Here is a 22,104-nt window from a genome sequence, read left to right as displayed (position 1 = left end):
CCCTGAACAGGCAGTAGTTAATCAACTGTTCCTAGGCTGTCATTGAAAATAAGAATTTGTTCTTAACTGACTTGCCAAGTTAATTAAAGGTCAAATAAAAAAACATGTACATTAGGCTATATGTGTTTGCAACATGTTGCGTATTTGGGACTATTGTGGCATATTGTTCATACTCTCACATTTATGAAAGACATGAGAGAAGACACTTGAGCTGTCACGATTCACAAGTGCTTATTTAAGCAATAAGGCCCGAGGAGGTGTGGTATATGGCCAATATACCACGGCGAAGGGCTGTTCTTAAGCGCAACACGGAGTGCCTGGATAAATCCCTTAAGCCGTGGTATATTGGCCATATATCACAACCCTAATTTATTGCTGTTATAAACTGGTTACCAATGTAATTAGAGCAGTAAAAATAAATGTTTTGTCATACCCGTGGTATACGGTCTGATATACTATGGCTGTCAGCCAATCAGCATTCAGGGCTCAAACCACCCAGTTTATAGTGTCTTATAAATAAGATGATTAGGTAAAAATGGGGATCCTGAGCATTTCACACCTGATTAACTAATGGATCACGATTAGTTGCTTATTTGAATCAGGTGTTTGATCACACCGTCATATGCTCCGTAGTCACAAAGTGTATCAGAGAAGGAGTGCTGATCTAGAATCAGGTCCCTCCTGTCCATATAATCTCAGTCATTATAATCAAAAGGGAAATCTGACCCTATATCAGGACAACTCTGACTGAGACTCGTGTGAGTAGGGCCCCTGAAGGTTAGAGATTGTATGAGGTTGGTGCATGTGAGTGGGACTGAGTATAGGCACTTGAATGACACTGAACATCATTGTTGCAGGTGTGTGGCCCCATTTCTGTTTAAAAGGGGTATAAGACCGCATTGAGATTCTCTCTTTGATTACAGGGCTGGTGCTCAGATTTAGTCGTCTGTCAAGGTGCAGTGTAGCCTCATCCAGCACCAGAATCAGTTGGTGGTGCAGCGGTCTAAGGCACTGCATTCTCAGTGCAAGAGGTGTCACTATAGAACCTGGTTCAAATCCAGGCTGTATCACATCCGACTGTGATTGTAAGTCCCATAGGGCGCGGCACAATTGGCCCAGTGTTGTCTGGGTTTGGCAGGAGTAGAAATAAGAATTTGTTCTTAAAATAAACATAAAAATCTATTGGATAAACAGCAGCAGCTGGAGGTCAGACATAGGTGGCATTCCAAATGGTACCCTATTTCTTATATAGAGCCCTATGGGCCCTGGTTAAAAGTAGTGCACTATGTAGGGAATAGGGGACCATTTGGGACGGGTCCTTCGTTTTGAGTGTGCTGTTCTTGTTAGGTTTATCTACCACATCAATTTGGTGTTCAATGTTAGCTATCATTTCACAACATAACTTATGTCTTTAAAAAAATAAAAATAAAGTCAACATTCATTTTTACACAAAGAGTGTTCATTGTAATTGTTTTGTTTCAATTTTCACACATTTCCATACTGTAGTAGCCTACAGTTTGCTCACTTTCAGTTTGACAAACTCTCGACACTGTACGCCTATAGTACGATACCACGAGAGTGCGCCACAACACAGTGGACCTCAAGGGCTCAAATCCCATACAGAACATTCTAATGCTGTGAAAATATGTGATTATGGAAATGTTGGTTAAATTTACTGTTTTGGCTATAGGCTAGACTACTTGCTGTTTCTATCCAGGCTTGTACACATGCAAGAAAGAGTACGCTCCCAATTAGCAATGATAAGATGAATTGCAGTAGCGCCATAAATCAGTTGAACGGTTCAGTCAAGATGAATATAACTATTATAGGCGACAGTCCATGCGCCACAGGTTACACCTGTATCTTACATGTTATTAAATAAGGTCTTAATGAGATGTATGGGTTTATGTGGTGTGGCTGAACGTTCAACTGATGTTGGCTCACTTTTCCAATACGGGTCTCATTCGGACGTCACGCAGTGAAGAGGAACAGATCGCTCTCTGTCTCGCTCCGCCCTCTGTCTGCCTGCCCAACAGGAAGACACTCTCCGGTTACTTCTTTCACCAATGAATATGCATTGGCTACTACTGATTGCCTGTGCCTGAAACGCAAAGAAATTAGAGAAGAGGGACGGAGGATATGAAAAGTTATTTACCCTGACGTCAATCTGTAAACAAAATGGCGAGTCAGGGGCGGATAAACTAGCTTTAGGTAGCATATACTTAGCGACAGTGTGCACAAATAAAACTGTATTCGTCACGTTTCAAGACTGAGGAGACCGTTCATATTTGACAGCGGTAACAAATCAACTTGAGTTGCCTGAAATTAGTGGAGTTAACTTTTTGGGGGGGGAAATGATTGCGCATGAAGGAACAATGTAGGCTAATCCACTGGAAAGTAATGAAGAGTTGTGGTTACAACGTTGCTTTTCATTCGGACTGAACAGCAACTTCTGCCGTCGCCCTGGACGTTACAAAAAAAAGAAGCTTTTGCCAGCGACCTACTGTAGCTACTCAGTGGATATTTCCCCAGAACTGTAACATGACAGTCTACCGATACTAATAGATTATCTAGGGATAAATGGCTTGTTGGATACATTTTAAGGATGTTATCCCTGGAGGTGGGGATACGCTCTTACCTTCAGGTACCACTACTCATCTAATGCCCTTCGCAGATGAGTGATAACCATTTATGGAAACTGCTCGGTGTAAAACAAATATATCAAGTAAGCACTACTCGGAGGATATATTTAGTTTATACCATATTTAATAAACTCTCCATTTTTATTCAATCATGGCGGTTAGGTCTAGAAGACCGTGGATGGGCGTAATTGTAGGGGTCTTTCTTGGATTTACAGCGGCGTCTTGGCTAATTGTCCCCAGGGTAGTGGAAATCAGTGGGAAAAGAAAGAAGTCCTCGATCTGCTCATACTACAGTAATGCTGCGGGCATCGGTAAAGTGGCCGAAATCATTGGAAGCACCGCAAGTAATGCGTTACGCAAAGACCCGGAGAATAACCTGTCCAGCCAAGAGGGCAGTGAAGAAGAGGAAGAGAGCGTTTACAAGACTGGTAACGGTAGTGGGGATGGCGGAGGACCTATTTCCAAACCTAGGCATTTTCTCTATGTCGGCGTCATGACAGCCAAAAAGTACCTTGATTCCCGCGCTGTGGCTGCACACAGGACGTGGACCGGTTCCATCCCCGGGAAGGTTGACTTCTTCTCCAGCGAGGGCTCTGAAACGGTCCCACTGCCCATTCCTGTCCCCGTGGTGTCGTTGACAGGTGTAGATGATTCATACCCGCCACAGAAGAAGTCATTTATGATGTTGAAGTACATGCATGACCATTACCTGGATAAATACGAGTGGTTCATGAGGGCAGATGATGATGTCTACATTCGAGGTGAATTCCCTTAATGAAATAGTTTGTCTTTCTCTTTTAAAATGTATAGGGCAGACTACATACATTCTTGGTAGTCTTTGAAGTTCATTGACAGTCATCTGTTTGACTCCTATTCCATCTAGACAGTAGCAAGTTAGCAACAGCTGGCGAAATCAACATTCATATGTCAACTATTTCAAACATTTTTCAAGAGCACTTGAACAGCTTCCCTCCAGGCATTGAGATACATTTTTGTGAGAGTATCCTCTCCGTATTGGGTATTGGTACTGTACAATGTTGCACTCTTGAAGCGTCATTGTTGGAGAGTCTTGGTTCCACTGGGCACAGACGGCAGTTCATCATCTAGTTTGAGTTGTCAACTAACGTGAAATCAACAACAAAAATGTCACCATGTCATTGTATTTAGGTTAATAAAATACGAAAGTTATGTTGATGACTTTATTCAAATCCAATGTATTTTCCACGTTGATTCAACATCGTCACATTGGATGTTTTGGTTGAAATTACGTGGATACAACGTTGATTCAACCCGTTTTTGCCCAGTGCGATGCCAGTTCATAACCCCCACCCACAATCTCTGTTGCAACATGTCGACAACATTGTACTTCATACGAATTTCACACAGTAAGCATATTCGTTATTGGTTTGTGGATGTAACCAACATCCTTAGTATGTACTTTAGAGACAAACAACGACCCACTGCGCACACACTGGTTAAGTCAACAGAATTTGTCAACATACTGTGACATGGAATCAACAATGAAAATAAACTGGATTTGAAAAAAGTAATCAACCAATACTGTTTTCATCTAATTTCAACCAGCGTTGTAAATATTGAAATTAGGGCAAAACTTCAACTTAAATACATTTACTTAACCTGATACATTGACTTAACCTGACTAACAAATTGCTACATCAATCTGATTGCAACATAATCATCAGTGCTATGTATATGTCAAAGGTTTTGAGATTCACACAATCATTACCTGAAAACAATGATTGATTCACGTCCAAGATCATTGATGTTTTCAGATTCACACAATCATTACCTGAAAACAATGATTGATTCACGTCCAAGATCATTGATGTTTTCAGATTCACACAATCATTACCTGAAAACAATGATTGATTCACGTCCAAGATCATTGATGTTTTCAGATTCACACAATCATTACCTGAAAACAATGATTGATTCACGTCCAAGATCATTGATGTTTTCAGATTCACACAAGCATTACCTGAAAACAATGATTGATTCACGTCCAAGATCATTGATGTTTTCAGATTCACACAAGCATTACCTGAAAACAATGATTGAGCGGAGTTACATAGTCAGGTTAATATAATAGTTTGTTTAAAACGGTTACATGCTTTGTGAAAAATAATGATTTCCCTAATAATCCTGTTTACATGCTACTGCAATGACCATGTTATTTTTGCAAGGACTATTTGATTCTGAGTTTGGACATATACATTGTGTATGTGAAAACGGCTTATATAAGATGCATATTTTGTGTTTTTCCAAACTCATTCCACTTACACATAAGAGGGACGCTGGCACTACCCGGTGCTGGCACAAATACACTGCGGATTAAACTGTTTACATGTCCTTATAGTTTGAAAGATGGCTCAGAAAACCAGGTGTTTTAATCAGCGTATGCTTACTTTGATTATGACCTTACGCCGATTAAGATATGCAGAGTAAGGTGTTTACATGACTAATGCCATACTCGGCCTTCTGCTATAATCAGGATTATTGAAGGAAATGGTTCTTGCAAAGCATGTAAACATTTTAAACAAACTATTATATTTACCTGAATATCCACAATAATCACACTTTTGTGTGCATGTAACCGTGCTCATTGTAGCCATGTTGAGTGGGAGCCATCCATGATGCTGGTGGTGTGGGAGCTCATGCCATTCCACTATGTGTATATTAACTTCCCACGGGGCACACCACCGGTTGAAGCAACGTTATTTCCATGTTCTTTCAACGAAATGATGTTGAACCAACTTGGAATAGATGTTGAGAGGATGTCTGTGGCCAGTGGGTTTTGTGTTGAAAACAATGAAGAGGAAGAATGTTGTTTGCTGTAGAGTGTGGGTTGATAGTAAGGGCAGAGATATGAAGATATGTCATGTTGTGTATTTGTAAGTGGGTTATGCAATAGTTTAATGAATGGTGCTAATGTACCATTATACCATAAGAAACAAAAGTTAGGTAAGTATTAGCCTGCCTACTGGCTACTACTAGCTTTATATGAGCCTGCCTACTGGCTATTACTAGCTTTATATTAGCCTGCCTACTGGCTATTACTAGCTTTATATTAGCCTGCCTACTGGCTATTACTAGCTTTATATTAGCCTGCCTACTGGCTACTACTAGCTTTATATTAGCCTGCCTACTACTAGCTTTATATTAGCCTGCCTACTACTAGCTTTATATTAGCCTGCCTACTACTGTACCTACTACTAGCTTTATATGAGCCTTGCTACTGGCTATTACTAGCTTTATATTAGCCTGCCTACTACTGTACCTACTACTAGCATTATATTAGCCTGCCTACTACTAGCTTTATATTAGCCTGCCTACTACTAGCTTTATATTAGCCTGCCTACTACTAGCTTTATATTAGCCTGCCTACTACTGTACCTACTACTAGCTTTATATTAGCCTGCCTACTACTAGCTTTATATTAGCCTGCCTACTACTAGCTTTATATTAGCCTGGCTACTACTAGCTTTATATTAGCCTGCCTACTGGCTACTACTAGATTTATATTAGCCTGCCTACTACTGTACCAACTACTAGCTTTATATTAGCCTGCCTATTACTGAACCTATTACTATCTTTATATTAACCTGCCTACTACTGTACCTATTACTAGCTTTATATGAGCCTGCCTACTACTGTACCTATTACTAGCTTTATATTAGCCTGCCTACTACTTTGCCTACTACTAGCTTTATATTAGCCTGCCTACTACTAGCTTTATATTAGCCTGCCTACTGGCTATTACTAGCTTTATATGAGCCTGCCTACTACTAGCTTTATATTAGCCTGCCTACTACTAGCTTTATATTAGCCTGCCTACTACTAGCTTTATATTAGCCTGCCTACTGGCTACTACTAGCTTTATATGAGCCTGCCTACTACTGTACCAACTACTAGCTTTTATTAGCCTGCCAACTAATAACTTTATATTAGCCTGCCTACGACTAGCTTTATATTAGCCTTGCCTACTACTAGCTTTATATTAGCCTGCCTACTACTAGCTTTATATTAGCCTGCCTACTACTAGCTTTATATTAGCCTGCCTACTACTAGCTTTATATTAGCCTTGCCTACTACTAGCTTTATATTAGCCTTAGCTTTATATTAGCCTGCCTACTACTTTTTTGCCTACTACTAGCTTTATATTAGCCTTGCCTACTACTAGCTTTATATTAGCCTGCCTAGCTTTATATTAGCCTGCCTAGCTTTATATTAGCCTGCCTACTACTAGCTTTATATTAGCCTGCCTACTACTAGCTTTATATTAGCCTGCCTACTACTAGCTTTTATTAGCCTTGCCTACTACTAGCTTTATATTAGCCTGCCTACTACTAGCTTTATATTAGCCTGCCTACTAATAACTTTATATTAGCCTTGCCTACTACTAGCTTTATATTAGCCTGCCTACTACTAGCTTTATATTAGCCTGCCTACTACTAGCTTTTATTAGCCTGCCTACTACTAGCTTTATATTAGCCTGCCTACTACTAGCTTTATATTAGCCTGCCTACTACTAGCTTTATATGCTTTATATTACTACTAGCTAGCTTTATATTAGCCTTGCCTACTACTAGCTTTATATTAGCTTGCCTACTACTAGCTTTATATTAGCCTGCCTACTACTAGCTTTATATTAGCCTGCCTACTACTAGCTTTATATTAGCCTGCCTACTACTAGCTTTATATTAGCCTTGCCTACTACTAGCTTTATATTAGCCTGCCTACTACTAGCTTTATATTAGCCTGCCTACTACTAGCTTTATATTAGCCTGCTACTACTACTTTATAGCTTTATATTAGCCTGCCTACTACTAGCTTTATATTAGCTTTGCCTACTACTAGCTTTATATTAGCCTGCCTACTACTAGCTTTATATTAGCCTGCCTACTACTACTTTATATTAGCCTGCCTACTACTAGCTTTATATTAGCCTGCCTACTACTAGCTTTATATTAGCCTGCCTACTACTAGCTTTATATTAGCCTGCCTACTACTAGCTTTATATTAGCCTGCCTACTAATAACTTTATATTAGCCTGCCTACTACTAGCTTTATATTAGCCTGCCTACTAATAACTTTATATTAGCCTGCCTACTACTAGCTTTTATTAGCCTGCCTACTAATAACTTTATATTAGCCTGCCTACGACTAGCTTTATATTAGCCTTGCCTACTACTAGCTTTATATTAGCCTGCCTACTACTAGCTTTATATTAGCCTGCCTACTACTAGCTTTATATTAGCCTGCCTACTACTAGCTTTATATTAGCCTGCCTACTACTAGCTTTATATTAGCCTTGCCTACTACTAGCTTTATATTAGCCTGCCTACTACTAGCTTTATATTAGCCTGCCTACTACTAGCTTTATATTAGCCTGCCTACTACTAGCTTTATATTAGCCTGCCTACTACTGTACCTACTACTAGCTTTTATTAGCCTGCCTACTAATAACTTTATATTAGCCTGCCTACGACTAGCTTTATATTAGCCTTGCCTACTACTAGCTTTATATTAGCCTGCCTACTACTAGCTTTATATTAGCTTGCCTACTACTAGCTTTATATTATCCTGCCTACTACTAGCTTTCTATTAGCCTTGCCTACTACTAGCTTTATATTAGCCTGCCTACTACTGTACCTATTACTAGCTTTATATTAGCCTGCCTACTACTAGCTTTATATTAGCCTGCCTACTACTGTACCTATTACTAGCTTTATATTAGCCTGCCTACTACTAGCTTTATATTAGCCTGCCTACTAATAACTTTATATTAACCTGCCTACTACTGTACCTATTACTAGCTTTATATAAGCTTGCCTACTTCCTACTGCCTAGATATTTTCTTTGATAGTCTTTGTATCTCACTCTCTCTCTCCCATCCATCCATCCATCCACACAGGCGAAAAGCTCGAGTCATTCCTGCGCTCTCTGAATAGCAGCCAGCCCCTGTACCTTGGTCAGACAGGCCTGGGCACAGCCGAAGAGCTTGGAAAGCTGGCCCTGGAGCCCGGGGAGAACTTCTGCATGGGGGGCCCGGGCATGATCTTCAGCAGAGAGGTGCTGAGGAGGATGGTGCCTCACATCGGGACCTGTCTCAGGGAGATGTACACCACCCACGAGGATGTGGAGGTGGGTCGCTGCGTGCGCCGCTTCGGGGGTACCCAGTGCGTCTGGTCCTACGAGGTAAGAGACAATTTGATGTTTTGTCTGGTGAAGGGAGGGAGGCCTGGTGTTTTGTTACTTTTCACGGAGATGCATTGTACACTCTCGACGTGATGGGTTTTGTCTTAAGTTTTCAATTGACTGGCTTTTAGTGGCCTAGTGTTTTATGCTATTGCCTTTTACTGGCAAAAGCCTCCAGAGAATGGGCTCTTACACAGTCATGGATGGCAGTCTTTCTGAAGGAGACCAGAGAATGGGCTCTTACACGGTCATGGATGGCAGTCTTTCTGAAGGACACCATTTGTAAGAAAAGTGTGTGCGTGTCTGTCTGTGTGTATGTGAGCGCACGTGCGTGTTTTTGTATGCCGGGGTGTGTTTCCTTTGGCAACCACCTTGGCCTGAAGCATCATGTGTCAGTGGTCGTCAGAATATCCTCTCTCTAATGGCAAATCCATTCCCTCCAAATATGTTATCTCCTGTGGGGATGAGCAGAAAGAGTTGGCCTCATGACAAATGGACGTAGGGAGAGATCTGTCTGCTCTCGAATTGCTAAGTGGTGAAATAGTGTACTCTACATACCACCACTGTTGAAGACTATGTGTCATTACAGTGAAGCCAATACATATTTATTATAGTGTTATTTGATAGATTATGTTGACATATGTTATAGTTGACTGTGTTATGCTAACAAACTACATTTGAGCGTAAAGGGGTAATTTTTCCTGTGTAGTACATTCCACTATAAGAATTTGTACACATTTTCTTGATTTGGAGAAAATTGACCTGAAGTGTAATTTATTCTTAAGACTCCAGAGCCAGCAGTAGCGGCTACATTTACTACTACCTACACTTGTAGGTACTATAGTGCCGTCAGAAAGTATTCACATCCCTTGAAGTTTTCCACATTTTGTTGTGTTACGTGGATGAGCAGCTGCACACAAGCCTAAGATCACCATGCTCGTTGCCAAGCGTCGGCTGGAGTGGTGTAAAGCTAGTGTAGCAGGTTTCATTTACTACAATCGGAGCGCATCACTTCCAGCTCACGCTATGCAAAAAATGACACATCATGTAGGTCTGTGATGTGACCTGCTCTAAACACATTAGCTCTGGTCAAAGTAATTTCTGTTGCCATTTGTGGTTGTCACCAATTTCACCAGCGCCGTAGATGAGATTGGAAATAAATGGATGGCTGCAGGCTGCGAAGCTTGTTGAATGGATTAACTATAAAATGCCACATATTCTGAGAGTGAATGTTTAACTGAAATAGTTTATCAAGATTCAATTGGATTTGCAGGAGACTGCAGTATTTTCCTTTATTGCACAAAGTCTTGTCACACAGAAAAATCACTGTCTTTTGTCACACGGAACATCACTGTCTTGTCACACAGAATCACTAATGGATTTCAACCTCTCCCCTTTAGGTACTTTTATCATGATTTGAAAGCATTAATATTAAACTACTACTGTGCCATCAGAAAGTATCACACCCCTTGAAGTTTTCCACATTTTGCTGTGTTACGTGGATGAGCAGCTGCACACAAGCCTAAGATCACCATGCGAAATGCCAAGCGTCGGCTGGAGTGGTGTAAAGCTCACCACTATTGGAGCAGTGGAAACGCATTCTCTGGAGGGATGAATCACGCTTCACCATCTGGCCGTCCAACGGAAGAATCTGGGTTTGCAGAGTGCCAGGAGAACTGTAAAGTTTGGTGGAGGTCTGGGACTGTTTTTCGTGGTTTGGGCTAGGCCCAGTGAAGGGAAATCTTAACACTACAGCATACAATGACATTCTAGACGATTCTGTGCTTCCAACTTTGTGACAACAGTTGGGGAAGGCCCTTTCCTGTTTCAGCATGATAATGCCCCCGTGTACAAAGCGAGGTCCATACAGAAATGATTTGTCGAGATCGATGTGGCAAAACTTGGCTGGCCTGCACAAAGCCCTGACCTCAACGCCATCAAACACTTTTGGGATGAATCGCCTAATCGCCCAACATCAGTGCCCGACCTCACTAATGCTCTTGTGGCTGAATTCAAGAAAGTCCCCACAGCAATATTCCAAAGTCTAGTGGAAAGCCTTCCCAGAAGAGGGGAGGCTGTTATAGCAGGAAAGGGTGGGACCAACTCCATATTAATGCCCATGATTTTGGAATGAGATGTTCGACAAGCAGGAGTCCACATATTTTTGCTAATGTAGTGTATCTGTAACGTCCCTCAGTCGAGCACTGAATTTCAAGCACAAAGAACAGGGAGGTTTTCCAATGCCCCGCAAAGAAGGGTACCTATTGGTGGATGGGTAGAAATAGAAAAATCAGAAATTGAATTTCCCTTTGAGTATGGTGAAGTTATTAATTACACATTGGCTGGTGTATCAATACATACAGTTACTACAAAGATACAGGCATCCTTCCTACCTCAGTTTCCGGAGAGCAAAGAAACCGCTCAGGGATTTACTTTAAAACACTTACAGAGTTTAATGGCTGTGATATGAGAAAACTGAGGATGGATCAACAACATTGTAGTTACTCCACAATACTAACCGAAATGACAGAGTGAAAAGAAGGAAGCTTGTACAGAATAAAAATATTTCAAAACATGCATCCTGTTTACAATAAGGCACTAAAGTAAAACTGAAAAAAATGTCCTGAATTCAAATTCTTATGTTTGGGTGCTGCAAATCCAACACAACACATCGGTGAGTACCAATCTTCTTTTTCAAGCATGGTGGTGGCTGCATCATGTTATGAGTATGCTTGTCATCAGCAAGGACTAGGGAGGTTTTTGAGATAAAAAGAAACACAGGGCAAAATCCTAGAGGAAAAGGAAAACCTGGTTCAGTACTTTTCAACAGACACTGGGAGACAAATTCACCATTCAGCAGGACAATAACAGAAAACACAAGGCCAAATATACACTGGAATTACTTACGAAGACGACCTTGAATATTCCTGGGTGGCCTAGTTACAGTTTTGACTTAAATTGGCTTGAAAATCTATAGCAAGACTTGAAAATGGTTGTCTGGCAATGATCAACAACCAACTTGATAGAGTTTGAAGAATTGTAAGAATATTGTACAAAATATTGTACAATCCAGGTTGGCAAAGCTCATAGAGACTTATTCAGAAATACTCACAGCTGTAATTGCTGCCGATGGTGATTCTAATATATATTGACTCAGGGGTGTGAATAGTTATGTAAATGATATATTGCTGTATTCATTTTCAATAAATTTGCTAACATTTCTGAAAATATATATATATGTTTTCACTTTTTCATTATGAGTTATTGTGTGTAGATGGGTGAGATTTTACATTTGAATTTAATACATTTTAATTTCAGGCTGTAACACAACATAATGTGGAATAAATCAAAGATTATGAATACTTTCTGATGGCTCTGTATATGGCTACTATGTCTTTGAATACAATTCAAGGCTTGTGTTTCTCTCCCAAGTCCTGTTATGCCATGGGGGTTAACTGTGAGTACATGCCTCACGGTTGTTGTTAATCCAAATCAGAGCCTTAACCTGAGCTAAACAGAACAGCCCATTGTTAATGCAGTATCTGCAATCAGGGGGTATGAACCAGAATTATATTTTCTTTTTTTAATAGAACCATTATTTATTTTGTTCCATTCTACAGCTAAATAAAGTTTTGAACTGGTTCGAACTCCAAAAAAGTACTGGTTTACAGTGACAAGAAAAAGTATGCGAACTCTTTGGAATTACCTGGATTTCTGCATAAATTGGTCATAAAATGGGATCTGATCTTCATCTAAGTCACAGCAATAGACAAACACTTAAACTAATAACACACAAACAATTATACATGTGCATGTCTTTATTGAACACACCATGTAAACATTCACAGTGCAGGGTGGAAAAGGTATATGAACCCTTGGATTTAATAACTGGTTGACCGTCCTTTGGCAGCAATAACCTCAACCAAAAAATTGATGTAGTTGCGGATCAGACCTGTACAACAGTCAGGAGGAATTTTGGACCATGTTTGGTGTGAACCACTCTCTTGAGGTCAGGCCAAAGCATCACAAACGGGTTGAGATCGGGACTCTGACTGAACCACACCAAAAGGCCTATTTTCTTCTGTTGAAGCATTTCTGTTGTTGATTTACTTCTGTGCTTTGGGTCGTTGTCCTGTTGCATCACCCAACTTCTGTTGAGCTACAAATTGGTGGACAGAGAGCCTGACATTCTCCTGCAAAATGTCTTGATAAACTTGGGAATTCATTTTTCTGTCGATGATAGCAAGCTGTCCAGGCCCTGAGGCAGCAAAGCAGCCCCAAACCATGATGCTCCCTCCACCATACTTTACAGTTGGGATTAGGTTTGGATGTTGGTGTGCTGTGCTGTGCTGTGCCTTTTTTCAACTTTAGTTTAATCTGTCCACAGAATATTTTGCCAGAAGCGCTGTGGAACATCCAGGTGCTCTTTTGCTAACTGCAGACGTGCAACAATGTTTTTTTTGGACAGCAGTGGCTTCTTCCGTGGTGTCCTCCCATGAACACCATTCTTGTTTAGTGTTTTACGTATCGTAGACTCATCAACAGAGATGTTAGCATGTTCCAGAGATTTCTGTAAGTCTTTAGCTGACACTCTAGGATTCTTCTTAACCTCATTGAGCATTCTGCGCTGTGCTCTTGCAGTCATCTGTACAGGACAGCCACTCCTAGGGAGAGTAGCAACAGGTCTGAACTTTCTCCATTTATAGACAATTTGTCTTACCGTGGACTGATGAACATTAAGGCTTTTAGAGATACTTTTGTAACCCTTTCCAGCTTTATGCAAGTCGACAATTCTTAAGCTTAGGTCTTCTGAGATCTCTTTTTGAGGAATGGTTCACATCAGGCAATGCTTCTTGTGAATAGCAAACTCAAATTTTGTGAGTGTTTACTATTGTAAAGTGGCTGTTCCACTGGATGTCAGAAGGTGAATTCACCAATTTGTAAGTCGCTCTGGATAAGAGCGTCTGCTAAATGACTTAAATGTAAATGTAAATAGGGCAAGGCAGCTGTAACCAACATCTCCAAACTCGTCTCATTGAATGGACTCCAGGTTAGCTGACTCCTGACTCCAATTAGCTTTTGGAAAAGTCATTTAGCCTAGGGGTTCACATACTTTTTCCAACCTACACTGTGAATGTTTAAATTATGTATTCAATATAGACACGAAAAATACAATAATTTGTGTGTTATTAGTTTAAGCATTTTGCCATGGAGCAGGCGAGCTATAGTTCAGCTAGTTGTTTACATGCTTGATGGGAAGACAAGTGTCAGGTGCAAGATGCAACTGAAACTTTGCAGGTGAGGAGAGAGTGAGAGAGTGTGGAGGAACGTTGGGCATCCTGTGATGACATGTATTATCTGAATTAGGCTCACAGAATTATACCTACAGAGGTACGGCTTCTATGGAGGAACTTTGAATGTCTTTGAACTTCAGATTTGACTTAACATTGGACCAGAGAAGCTAGTTAGTTAACAAGCTTATGTGTGCAGAGTGGCACCAGAATTAAAAACACATCTTACCTTTTTGTAGTTCATAAATCCAATGAGAAATGTGAAAGCTATAGTATCCCAAACTTGTATTGAAAAAGTTAATCCATTATTTTCTAATTAAAAGTCTTCTATCTACCTTCTGAATCACGCCAGTGTAACGTCAGTAGGCTACAGCTATGCTTTGGAGGGGGAGGGGGAGGGGCAGGTAGCCGACAAACACACACACACACACACTAGCCTTGACTTCAGGCAGATGCTGGAATAAGTTTCTGATTGACAGAGGGAGGGCTTTGTTGCGTTTTTTGCGTGACTGGTTCTGTTCTGGAACAGTATACGGTGCATTTGGAAAGTATTCAGACCCCTTGACTTTTTCCACATTTTGTTATGTTACAGCCTTATTCTAAAATGTATTAAATCGTTTTTTTCCCTGATCAATCTACACACAATACCTCATAATGACAAAGCAAAAACAGGTTTTTAGATTTTCTTGCAAATGTATAATATAAGTATTCTGACCCTTTACTCAGTACTTTGTTGAAGCACCTTTGGAAGTAATTACAGTCTCGAGTCTTCTTGGGTATGACGTTACAACCTTGGCACACCTGTATTTGGGGAGTTTCTCCCATTCCTCTCTGCAGATCCTCTCAAGCTCTGTCAGGTTGGATGGGGAGCGTTGCTGCGCAGCTATTTTTTAGGTCTCTCCAGAGATGTTCGATCGGGTTCAAGTCCGGGCTCTGGCTGGGCAACTCAAGGACATTCAGAGACTTGTCCCGAAGCCACTCCTGCATTGTCTTGACTGTGTGCTTGAGTTGTTGTCCTGCTGGAAGGTGAACCTTCGCCCCAGTCTGAGGTCCTGAGTGCTCTGGAGCAGGTTTTCATCAATAATCTCTCTACTTCGTTCATCTTTGCCTCGATCCTGACTAGTCTCCCAGTCCCTGTCGCTGTAAAACATGATGCTACCACCACCATGCTTCACCTTAGGGATGGTGCCAGGTTTCCTTCAGACGTGACAATTGACATTCAGGCCAACGAGTGAGAATCTTGTTTCTCATGGTTTGAGAGTCCTTTAGGTGACTCCAAACGGGCTGTCATGTGCCTTTTACTGAGGAGTGGCTTCTGTCTGGCCACTCTAGCATAACGGCCTGATTGGTGGAGTACTGCAGAGATGGTTGTCATTCTGGAAGGTTCTCCAGTCTCCACAGAGGAACTCTAGAGCTCTGTCAAAGTGACCAGCAGGTTCTTGGTCACTTCCCTGACCAAGGCCCTTCTCCCCCGATTGTTCAGTTTGGCCGGGCGGCCAGCTCTAGGAAGAGTCTGGTTGGTTCCAAACTTCTTCCATTTAAGAATGATGGAGGCCACTGTGTTCTTGGGGACCTTCAATGCTGCAGAAACTTTCTGGTATCCTTCCCCAGATCTGTAACTCGACACAATCCTGTCTCTAAGCTCTACGCACAATTCCTTCCACCTCATGGCTTGGTTTTTGCGCACTGTCAGCTGTGGGACCTTATATAGACAGTGTTGTGCCTTTCAAAACATGTCCAATCAATTGAATTTACCACAGGTGGACTCCAATCAAGTTGTAGAAACATCTCAAGGATGATCAATGGAAACACTATGCACTTGAGCTCAAATTCGAGTCTCATAGCAAAGGGTCTGAATACTTATGTAAATAACGTTTTTCTGTCTATTTGTTTATAAACCTTTCTTAACCTGTTTTCACTTTGTCATTATGGCGTACTGTATCTAGATTGCTGAGAAAAAAATCTAAATATTGAATCATATTTAGAATTGATGTCACGTCAAGGGGTCTGAATACTTTGCGAAGGCACTGTAGATCACTTTTGTTCCCGGGTTTTGATTTTGTTCCATGAAAAATGTCAATCTCTTACGTTTTTGGTTCTGTTCTCTGAACCGGTTCTATAACCCCTACCTGCAATGCTGTTGCTGTATCTCATTGCATTTTTAATTTGATTACACACTGGTAATGTAATTACATTCCACTCAGATGCTCTGCTTGCAGAACGATCTGATAGCTTAGAATTGCAGCTTCCAGGAAGTGTGAGCTGCATGACTTCATAGGTCAGGTACAGTGGAGGATGCTGAGGGGAGGGCGGCTCATAATAATGGCTGGAACGTAATGTAATGGAATCGCATCACACCATGTGATGTATTTGATACCATTCCATTGATTCCGCTTCAGCGATTACCACGAGCCCCGTCCTCACCAATTAAGGTGCCACCAACTTCCTGTGGCCAGGAGAAAAAACAGTAGGTCAGCCCATGAAACCACATGATGAACCAGGCTTATTCAATTACCTAGGGTGCCATGTTCATGACCTAGCCAGTGGAATAGTAATATAGACCGCTGACATGGTTCTTTATTCGACATGACATGTCTATTATCTTCATGTTTTGTAACATTTGTAATTATTATGGATCCCCATTACTCTTTCTGGGTTCCCAGCAAAAATGTTATAAACATTACAATACCTTCATTACAGAGTTCACAACACACTTAACTCCACTACCGCATATCTACATGTAAAAGACCCTGAATATACACTGAATCTCCCCTAGAGAGGCTTTGCTTAGCACACCATACCTTCATCGCAAAATATCCTGCAAGATGGCATTTTCCCTCGCCGTAGCGAATTCATAAGCTCTGTGTCGAGCACTATGACTGCTTTGCTACAATTTTCTTCCTTGCACTGCAGTTAGGATATCTCAATCTCCCTCAGTGTGTATGTGTCCCACTGAACTCATGAGTTATGAGTCTGAATGTGCTCATTTCAAGCATTTCCTGTTTTTGTTGTTTTTCGCCAACCCCATTGAGTAGGTGGAACACTAAGCATACCATGTTAATGTATCCATCCAACACATGAGAAGGAGTGAGAGAGACACAGGTTAGTTACATAGGGTGATGGTTTCATTACACATGGTAGATACATAGGGTGATGGTTTCATTACACATGGTAGTTACATAGGGTGATGGTTTCATTACACAGGTTAGTTACATAGGGTGATGGTTTCATTACACATGGTAGATACATAGGGTGATGGTTTCATTACACATGGTAGTTACATAGGGTGATGGTTTCATTACACATAGGTTAGTTACATAGGGTGATGGTTTCATTACACATGGTAGTTACATAGGGTGATGGTTTCATTACATAGGTTAGTTACATAGGGTGATGGTTTCATTACACAGGTTAGTTACATATGGGTGATAGTTTCATTACACATGGTAGTTACATAGGGTGATGGTTTCATTACACATGGTAGTTACATAGGGTGATGGTTTCATTACACATGGTAGTTACATAGGGTGATGGTTTCATTACACTAGGTTAGTTACATAGGGTGATGGTTTCATTACACTAGTTAGTTACATAGGGTGATGGTTTCATTACACATGGTAGTTACATAGGGTGATGGTTTCATTACACATGGTAGTTACATAGGGTGATGGTTTCATTACACATGGTAGTTACATATGGGTGATGGTTTCATTACACATGGTAGTTACATAGGTGATGGTTTCATTACACAGGTTAGTTACATAGGGTGATGGTTTCATTACACATGGTTAGTTACATAGGGTGATGGTTTCATTACACATGGTAGTTACATAGGGTGATGGTTTCATTACACATGGTAGTTACATAGGGTGATGGTTTCATTACACAGGTTAGTTACATAGGGTGATGGTTTCATTACACATGGTTAGTTACATAGGGTGATGGTTTCATTACACATGGTAATTACATAGGGTGATGGTTTCATTACACAGGTTAGTTACATAGGGTGATGGTTTCATTACACAGGTTAGTTACATAGGGTGATGGTTTCATTACACATGGTAGTTACATAGGGTGATGGTTTCCTTACACATGGTAGTTACATAGGGTGATGGTTTCATTACACATGGTAGTTACATAGGGTGATGGTTTCATTACACAGGTTAGTTACATAGGGTGATGGTTTCATTACACATGGTAGATACATAAGGTGATGGTTTCATTACACATGGTAGATACATAGGGTGATGGTTTCCTGCACATGGTAGTTACATAGGGTGATGGTTTCATTACACAGGTTAGTTACATAGGGTGATGGTTTCATTACACATGGTAGTTACATAGGGTGATGGTTTCATTACACATGGTAGATACATAGGGTGATGGTTTCATTACACATGGTAGTTACATAGGGTGATGGATTGGTTTTACATAGGGTGATGGTTTCCTTACACATGGTAGTTACATAGGGTGATGGTTTCATTACACATGGTTAGTTACATAGGGTGATGGTTTCATTACACATGGTAGTTACATAGGGTGATGGTTTCATTACACAGGTTAGATGGTTGTTACATAGGGTGATGGTTTCATTACACATGGTAGATACATAGGGTGATGGTTTCATTACACATGGTAGTTACATAGGGTGATGGTTTCATTACACATGGTAGTTACATAAGGTGATGGTTTCATTACACAGGTTAGTTACATAGGGTGATGGTTTCATTACACATGGTAGTTACATAGGGTGATGGTTTCATTACACAGGTTAGTTACATAGGGTGATGGTTTCATTACACATGGTAGTTACATAGGGTGATGGTTTCATTACACATGGTAGTTACATGGGTGATGGTTTCATTACAGGTTAGTTACATAGGGTGATGGTTACATAGTTACATAGGGTGATGGTTTCATTACACATGGTAGTTACATAGGGTGATGGTTTCATTACACATGGTAGTTACATAGGGTGATGGTTTCATTACACATGGTAGTTACATAGGGTGATGGTTTCATTACACAGGTTAGTTACATAGGGTGATGGTTTCATTACACAGGTTAGTTACATAGAGTGATGGTTTCATTACACATGGTAGTTACATAGGGTGATGGTTTCATTACACAGGTTAGTTACATAGGGTGATGGTTTCATTACACATGGTAGTTACATAGGGTGATGGTTTCATTACACATGGTAGTTACATAGGGTGATGGTTTCATTACACAGGTTAGTTACATAGGGTGATGGTTTCATTACACAGGTTAGTTACATAGGGTGATGGTTTCATTACACAGGTTAGTTACATAGGGTGATGGTTTCCTTACACAGGTTAGTTACATAGGGTGATGGTTTCCTGCACATGGTAGTTACATAGGGTGATGGTTTCATTACACATGGTAGTTACATAGGGTGATGGTTTCATTACACATGGTAGTTACATAGGGTGATGGTTTCATTACACATGGTAGTTACATAGGGTGATGGTTTATTGCCCATGGTAGTTACATAGGGTGATGGTTTCATTACACATGGTTAGATACATGGTAGATACATAGGGTGATGGTTTCATTACACATGGTAGTTACATAGGGTGATGGTTTCATTACACATGGTAGATACATATGGGTGATGGTTTCATTACACAGGTTAGTTACATAGGGTGATGGTTTCATTACACAGGTTAGTTACATAGGGTGATGGTTTCATTACACATGGTAGTTACATAGGGTGATGGTTTCATTACACATGGTAGTTACATAGGGTGATGGTTTATTGCCCATGGTAGTTACATAGGGTGATGGTTTCATTACACATGGTAGTTACATAGGGTGATGGTTTCATTACACAGGTTAGTTACATAGGGTGATGGTTTCATTACACATGGTAGTTACATAGGGTGATGGTTTCATTACACATGGTAGTTACATAGGGTGATGGTTTCATTACACAGGTTAGTTACATAGAGTGATGGTTTCATTACACAGGTTAGTTACATAGGGTGATGGTTTCATTACACATGGTAGTTACATAGGTGATGGTTTCCACAGGTTAGTTACATAGGGTGATGGCTCATGGTAGATGACTCATTAAAGGTTGTAATGTAAACATGGTAGTTACATAGGGTGATGGTTTCCTTTGACTCAATGAAACCGAGCTGGTAGTGCTCAGTGATTAACTGAAATGTTGGTAATTTTCCCATTTTTAAACAACTAATGGGTTAAATTATTTTAATTCCATTTTGTCATTTTCGTAAGCCATGTATAAAAGCTAGAAGCGTCTTATATGGTGAGCTACCTTGTGGCTATGACAGGCAAGCCCCATACTATTGTGGAGGACTTAGTTCTTCCTGCTGCCGGGATATGGCTGGGACAATGCTGGGGGAAAGGCTGCACAGACAATGCCTTCATCAAACATCACTGTTTCACGACGCATCAGTGATATGGCAGGAGATGTTTTGAAATCAAATCAAATTTATTTACATAGCCCTTCTTACAACAGCTGACATCTCCAAGTGCTGTCCAGAAACCCAGCCTAAAACTCCCAAACAGCAAGCAATGCAGGTGTAGAAGCACAGTGGCTAGGAAAAACTCCCTAGAAAGGTCAAAACCTAGGAAGAAACCTAGAGAGGAATCAGGCTATGAGGGGTGGCCAGTCGTCTTCTGGCTGTGCTGGGTGGAGATTATAACAGAACATGGCCAAGATGTTCAAATGTTCATAAATGACCAGCATGGTCAAATAATAATAATCACAGTAGTTGTTGAGGGTGCAGCAAGTCAGCACCTCAGGAGTAAATGTCAGTTGGCTTTTCATAGCCAATCATTAAAAGTATCTCTACCGCTCCTGCTGTCTCTAGAGAGTTGAAAACAGCAGGTCTGGGACAGGTAGCACGTCCGGTGAACAGGTCAGGGTTCCATAGGCAGAACAGTTGAAACTGGAGCAGCAGCACGGCCAGGTGGACTGGGGACAGCAAGGAGTCATCATGCCAAGTAGTCATGAGGCATGGTCCTAGGGCTCAGGTCCTCCGAGAGAGAGAAAGAGGGAATTAGAGAGAGCATACTTAAATTCACACAGGACACCGGATAACACAGGAAATGCACTCCAGATATAACAGACTGACCCTAGCCCCCCGACACATAAACTACTGCAGCATAAATACTGGAGGCTGAGACAGGAGGGGTCAGGAGAAACTTTGCATACAAGCCAGTGAATTACATGCATTACAGCTGGTTGAGTAAACAGATGTGGCAGGCCTGGCACAGCTCCTGGTATATGTCTGTTACGTTTATGGGGGGACAATTACGGAAGACGTCCTCTTCTGCAAACCGCTGGTAACCAGGACAGTGTGAGAGGATATTTTGAAAGTACTGGACAGCTTTGTGACATCAAATGGACTTTGGTGGTCAAGATGTGTTTGTATATGTACTGATGGCACAAAAGCCATGCCAGGGAGACATAGTGGAGTGGTAATGAGTGTGCAAGCACTCCCAACGCCACTTGGGTACACTGCAGCATCCACCGAGAGGCTCTTGCTGTCAAGGGAATGCCTGACCTATAAGAGCATTCTTATGTTTAATAAATGTATTGTATACTGTGTGTGGCAGGCTTACAATTATGACAACAAAAAAAAAAACATTTGAGAGTGCACTGACCCAGGTGCTAAAGGGGGTACGCAGCTGGAGGTTGAATGTTTGAAGGGGTACGGACTACAAAGTTTGGGAACCACTGATTTAAGTGATTGATAGTTTCTATCTAGCAGTCACAAACATATGCCTTATTTACTTTGAAGAAATACAAAACAGTGATTTTGTCAGACAGCATAGGCAGCATCTCTAAAGAGATGAGGACTCAAATAAGAAAGTCATCAAATAAAACTAATGTAATATACACAACAACTGAAATATTTTAATAAAGTAATGTGAATAAATGATGGTTAATAAGTGATAAT

General features: G+C 40.8%; 1 protein-coding gene across 1 annotated transcript in view; it reads left to right on the top strand.

The window, feature by feature from the left end:
• The first annotated feature begins 2,060 nt into the window (after positions 1-2,060).
• LOC135518396 (chondroitin sulfate synthase 3-like) overlaps positions 2,061-22,104 on the top strand; it is a 235,949-nt gene continuing 215,905 nt past the window's right edge. The window contains 2 exon segments of the mRNA XM_064943563.1: positions 2,061-3,403; positions 8,578-8,861. Of these exon segments, the coding sequence (XP_064799635.1) occupies positions 2,794-3,403; positions 8,578-8,861 (894 nt within the window). The 5' untranslated portion in view covers positions 2,061-2,793.

Source organism: Oncorhynchus masou, chromosome 28 (assembly GCF_036934945.1).
Source record: "Oncorhynchus masou masou isolate Uvic2021 chromosome 28, UVic_Omas_1.1, whole genome shotgun sequence".
In the NCBI taxonomy this organism is placed as follows: Eukaryota; Metazoa; Chordata; class Actinopteri; order Salmoniformes; family Salmonidae; genus Oncorhynchus; species Oncorhynchus masou.
Note: the sequence above shows the minus strand (reverse complement) of the source record. Positions and strands in the feature narration are given on the sequence as shown.